Source organism: Papaver somniferum, chromosome 4, assembly GCF_003573695.1.
Source record: "Papaver somniferum cultivar HN1 chromosome 4, ASM357369v1, whole genome shotgun sequence".
Classification (NCBI taxonomy): domain Eukaryota; kingdom Viridiplantae; phylum Streptophyta; class Magnoliopsida; order Ranunculales; family Papaveraceae; genus Papaver; species Papaver somniferum.
The window spans coordinates 12,808,037-12,813,927 of NC_039361.1; the positions used below are offsets into that span (position 1 = coordinate 12,808,037).

A 5,891-nucleotide genomic window follows, 5' to 3' on the forward strand; every position below is an offset into this window, starting at 1 on the left:
GATGTGCTCACTTGTTCCCACTTCAGTTTTCAGTAATCAGAAGAAATTGAGCGTTTGATGATATCTGTTTCGTAGCTTAGAGCTTTATCGAATCTAGTGTTGTTGTACATCTTTTACTACATGTATTCTTTCTTATTTGTAACCAACACATTAATACATTTATATCGCTGGAGAGATTTTCATTTATACAATATTTAGAGAGTTTGGGTTTGATTTTTAGCACTTTAAGTAATTAGGATTCTTAAAATCGGTAATCTAGTTTTGAAGTTTCAATTAGATTGTAATCCTATTAGCTAAGCAGGTTTAAGAGTTGGGGGGTCACAATAGACACCCCTATCCTCCATCTGTAGTTGGGAATAAAAGTTGGGTAAGCCTCAACAAACTGAGATAGGCCTTAAACATGCCAGGTTCCTTGGCCCGTTTTTTTTTCCTCGTTACCCTATTTTGTAGGAAATACCATATGGTCCTAGAAATAATATATTAGAGAGAGTTTGTCCAGTTGACTCAGTCAACTATCTGTTCGATCCTTTTTGAAAAAATATATTATAGTTTGGTCCTACAAATTATGGTTTGGTCCTAAGGTGACGTCATGGATGATGTAATTGTCATCTTGTAGTGGCAGAAATACCCTTTTAGATTATGACCATATATATAGTCAAAAGTTAAGAGAGAAGAAATAATTTCTCAGATCTACTTTCTCTCTCCTCTCGGTCTCTCTCCTTTTCTCCCTGCTACAACAATTTTTTTAGGTTTTTTTTTTCTTTTGCTGTTGCAATTGTTTTACAGAGATTCGAAGATTAATTTATAATGATGTCCTCGGTTAATTTACAGAGATTACAAAGATGAATTCAAAAATTGATTTGATTACAAAGATTTACAAAGATTGATTTCAAGATTTGATTTTAACTTTTTCTGCTGCTGTCAAAGAAGATGAAGATTGAAACGAAGATGATGAAGACGATTTGATGTTGTTGCTGCTGTTTGATGATGATCGATGTTGCTGCTGCTGTTGAAATCGATTAAGAATATGAAGATTTGTGTGTTTTTCGCCGTTTTTGTTGCTGTTGAAGATGAAGGGCGACGATGAATTTTGATGAAGTTCATTGCTGCTGCTGTTGTTGAAGATGACGAAGGATTTATTTCTGCTGCTGTTGAAGACGACGAAGATGATGAAGATGATGATGCTGCAGTTCATTCCATAAATGAACTCTGTTTTTTTAGGTTTTTTATATTGTTCATTTCTGGAATGAGCTCTGTTTTTTTAGGTTTTTATATGGAATTCATTTCTGGAATGAACTCCGTTTTTTTAGGCTTTTATATGAAGTTCATTTCTGGAATGAACTCTGTTTTTTTAGATTTTTATATGAAGTTCATTTTCTGGAATGAACTCTGGTTTATATAGGTGATTTCTGAAAAAATAAGTAGAAATTAACCGAAGTTCATTTTGAAGAATAAGTGCTACAAAAAAAAAGTAGAAATTAACACGGAAGGTTATTTTTGTTCATTTAATATTTTTAAATAATTATGGACCAAAAAATAAAGATGTTTTTCCAAAAGACCAAATTGACTTGGGACCACCTAAAAAGGACCATACGGTATTTTTCCCCATTTACATATAGTACGCCTCAGAAATAGAATGTACTTGGCAAATATCTACCGCTGTGCCCTCGTGATTTCAATATCTCATCCCGTAACGTATTGTGTCCGATGTCCAGTGTGGCTCAAAAACTTCCAGTTGAAATCTCAAGTGAAATTCCCTCTATTTCTATTCCTATTTTGAAAAGCGAAAACCCTAATTACTTCCCTGCAAGAAGATGGCAGAAGCAGAACCAGCAACTAGGTTAATGTCAAGTCTCCCGGAAGAGATGCAAGCAGAAATCTTTTTGAAGTTACCAGTGAAATCAATATTAACATGTAAGTGTGTATGCAAACCCTGGCTTAATCTAATTTCTAGCCCTAGATTTATATCATCTTAATCTCAGTATAGGAACAATCATAAGATAACGTTTACTGATACGGAGTCGAATGCTTTTAAGCCTTTGATATACTCAATAGATTATGCTTCAATTACATCAACACCAGATTTATCATGTGATTATATAGGCAATGAAGCTGTTCTCATGGATTACCCATTTGAATACAAGAAAGGTATGACAATTAGTATTTTGGGTGCTTGTAATGGTCTCATTTGCTTTGGTATTGTAATTGATACAAAGACTAGCATTTGTATTTGGAACCCAACAACTAGAGAATACAGGAAAATTCACCATTCTAATTTTCACAACGACCCCAAGGTTTACTGTGACTCTGGGTTTGGTTACGATAGCAAAACTGGAGATTACAAGATGGTGACTATTGCGGATTCTAAAAGGTCAGGTTACTGTGAAGTTGAAGTATATACATTTGGATTGCATTTGTCAAAAACTATTCTTACCTTTCCTCACAAGTATCCGATTCACGCACCTCGTGTTGTTTTTCTCAATGGAGCTCTTCATTGGATAAGCAGCAGTACGTCCAAGCAGGATATCTACCATGGTATATTAACTTTTGATATCAGTAATGAGAAACTCATGGATGTGCCGTTGCCAGAAAAATGTATATTACATCCAGAAGATAGCAAGACGGAATTGCATAAGACGATTGGAGTATTGGGAGACTGCCTTAGTTTAGTTTTAGTCGACGTTAAGACGGTGGAAATATGGGTAATGCAGGATTATGGAGTGAGAGAATCTTGGACTAAACTATTCACCACTACTCAAGAACCAATCATCCATTATCCTTTTTGGATGCCGATACTGTCACTTAAAACTGGTGACATTCTGATGCATAGTTATGACGGTTTTGTTTTATGTGACCCAAAGAATGGAAGAGTAGGAAAGGTGAGCAGTTTTTTCCAAGAAAACAAGCGTATTGTTCGTGTTCTTACTATGATCACAGCTCATCCTGAGAGTTACGTCGAGAGCCTGGTTTCGCTTAACTCGGGTACTTATGTGAAGAAGCCCAGACGACAAAAGTCGAGGTAAAATCATAGCATCAGTCTCTAATCTCTTTACCATTATTTATTAGAGCCTTGCAGTTGAATCCAAAGAAAATTAAGATTAATAGAAGAGATGTAATAGATTTCTTATGGCTTTGTATTGTTTTCGTCTTTCATTTTTAATGGCTGTATTTCATTCTGAGGAACTCGTTGGTACGCATATACTGTGCAATGGGATGAAGTCTCTACTTTTCTCCTGACAGATTTTAATTTAATGCAACTGAAACAGATTGTTTGGCTTGCTTTTGCAAATCCAATACTGGTATATTTTACCATTATAAAGTAGCTTTTTCCTACTAAAGACAGATTGGCTAGACATACTCATTCTAGTGATTTTAATTGTTGTTTGTGTAGAGTGAAGTCACCTGAAGTATGCATGCTGGTATTAATTCTCAGATCCTACACGTGCTAAGAAAGAATGACTTTCATACCTGGATTTGTGATATGTTTAGTTCTACTAACTCTCATTTGCAGGTTGACAAAACGGCATTTGAAATAGTAAGTTTTACATCTTGGTACATCTGGAAATCTAGGTGTGCTAAACTATTTGACAATGTTAGGGTGAATGAGTCTGGAACCATTGCAATCATCTTGTCTGAAGTGAGAGATTGGAAACTGAGTACTAAATCTGTGGCCAATAATCTTAATGATACTGTTCCTACAATTCCTAAATGATCTCTATCTGTTCTACAATTCCTAAGTAGAACTGTTTCAGGGGACTGCAACGGTCTGCGAGGAGGAGCGGGAGTCCATCTGAAATTACCAGTGAAATCATTGTTAACATGTAAGTGTTTATGCAGAATAAGAACAATCATAAGCTCGTGTTTGCTGATAGCGAGTCAGATACTGGTAAGCCTCTGATACACACTATAGATTATGCTTCAATTACATCATCACCAGATTTAGGTACTGAAGCTGTTCTCATGGATACCCCATTTGAATGCAAGAAAGTTATGGAAATTAGTATTTTGGTTGATACAGAGACTAGCATTTGTATTTGGAACCCAGCAACTAAATACAAAGAAATACAACATTGTGATTTTCATATCAATCCCAAGCATTCTTCTAGAGCCGGGTTTGGTTATGATAGCAAAACTGGAGATTACAAGATGGTAAGAATTGTGAATTATCAAAAATCTGATTGCTGTAAAGTTGAAGTATATACATTTGGATCGCATTCGTCAAAAACTGTTCATACCTTTCATTACAAGTATCCAAGTTATGTAGCATATCGCGGTGTTTTTCTCAATGGAGCACTTCATTGGATCAACAATCTGTGGAAGCAAGATAATCCCAATAATATAGTCTCTTTTGATATTAGTAATGAGAAACTCATGGATGTGCCATTGCCAGAAAAAAGTATAATACATCCGGAAGTTAGCAGCCCGAGATTGTTTATGAAGGTGGGAATATTGGGGGATTTCCTTAGTTTAGTTTTAATCGACATGAAGTTGGCTCGAGCTGAAGTTTGGGTAATGCAGGATTGTGGAGTGAGAGAATCTTGGACAAAACTATTCACCACTATTCAAAAACCAATCACCAGTTATCTCTGTTTGCCGGTGGTGTCACTTAAAAATGGTGAGATTCTGATGTATACCCATCAAGGTTTTGTTTTATGCAACCCAAAGAATGATCGAGTTGGAAAGGTGGGCAGGTTTTTCCAAAAAAACAAAATTCAAGTCCTTATTGATGCTATGGTGGTGACTCATCCTGAGAGTTATGTCGAGAGCCTGGTTTCGCTCAAGTAGGGTACTTATGTGAAGAAGCCTAAGGGACAAAAATTGAGGTAAATCATCCCGTGCTGTACACTCTCCAATCTTTTTACCATATTTATTAGAGCCTTGCAGTTCAGTCAAAAGAAAGTTAAGGCGAACAGAGAAGAGGTAATAGGTATCTTATGGTTTTTTGTTGTTTTCATCTTTAAATTTTGAGCATCTTTTTGTTACACATATACTGGGAAATGGGATTAAGTCTCTACTTTTCTCAGCAGACAGATATTTGTTTAATGCAACATAACAGATATGCTTGATTTTCATATTGCAAACCCTATGCTTGTAGCTTTTACCATCGTGAAGTAGCGGTTTCTGTTCATTTTAAGAATTCAATGAATATTTATGCTGGTAGATTCCATGGAAATTAGTTGCTTTCTGATTCTCACTGTGTTAATTATAAACAAAAAGTAGTTGTTTCGTCCTATGCATATAACAGTATAAGTGTTTTTGTTTTTTTTTTGCATTTAGTACTTTATCCTGGTTAAATTTGAGAAACCATTTCTTCCTATGTTTGCTCAAATCTGCATTTTAAATTGCAATTTCCGTGCTTTTACAGAGATGTTGAATAAAAATGTTCCATTGCTGGTGGGAGATACGGCGCACGCCATGAAGGTGGTGGTGGTTATGGTGTGTACGCCGTAGTGGGGGTAGCGGGGATATGGTGGTGTGATGATTCTGATGGAAATCAGAGGAACTAGCCTAGGGGTTAGTATTAGAACTTAGAATGATGGTCTGGTGTTGTGTGTTCTGGTTCTTATGGTTACTTTGGGTTGGTGCAGTGTGAAAAAACGGGTGTGGTCATATGTCATATGTCAGTTCAAGCTGAATCTTTGTGTATTAAAAATCATCAAATATTTTACTTGTCATTAAGGTTTTACCTTTCGCAGAAACTGTGGCCTATCGGAAATGAAAATCAGTTTTTACTCTTAGTCCTCGACTTCCTATCTTCTTCTTGGGTGTTGTGAGCTGCTGTTCGTACTTGGTCCAATCCTTGTTTGACAAAGAAAGAAAGAAAGGGGGTTGGTTTGTGGCTTATACTGTGGTTTTCGATGTTTTTTCAGGCATTTTTGCTTCTTTGTACA

At 36.0% G+C, this 5,891-nt stretch overlaps 1 protein-coding gene across 1 annotated transcript; it reads left to right on the top strand.

Moving 5' to 3' along the window:
- The first annotated feature begins 1,661 nt into the window (after positions 1 to 1,661).
- Positions 1,662 to 5,354, top strand: LOC113274758 (F-box/kelch-repeat protein At3g23880-like). The gene is made up of 3 exons (XM_026524147.1): positions 1,662 to 3,019; positions 3,742 to 3,886; positions 4,019 to 5,354. Exons 1-3 carry the CDS (start codon positions 2,121 to 2,123, stop codon positions 4,151 to 4,153), a joined length of 1,179 nt encoding a protein of 392 aa, XP_026379932.1. The 5' UTR covers positions 1,662 to 2,120; the 3' UTR covers positions 4,154 to 5,354.
- The last annotated feature ends 537 nt before the right edge of the window (positions 5,355 to 5,891 follow it).

Coding starts and splice junctions, on each gene's coding strand:
- LOC113274758 (XM_026524147.1), top strand. CDS start 2,121: ATGGATTACCCATTTGAATACAAGAAAGGTATGACAATTAGTATTTTG. Junction 3,020..3,741: donor CCCAGACGACAAAAGTCGAG/GTAAAATCATAG, acceptor ATTCCTAAGTAG/AACTGTTTCAGGGGACTGCA. Junction 3,887..4,018: donor TGATAGCGAGTCAGATACTG/GTAAGCCTCTGA, acceptor TGGTTGATACAG/AGACTAGCATTTGTATTTGG.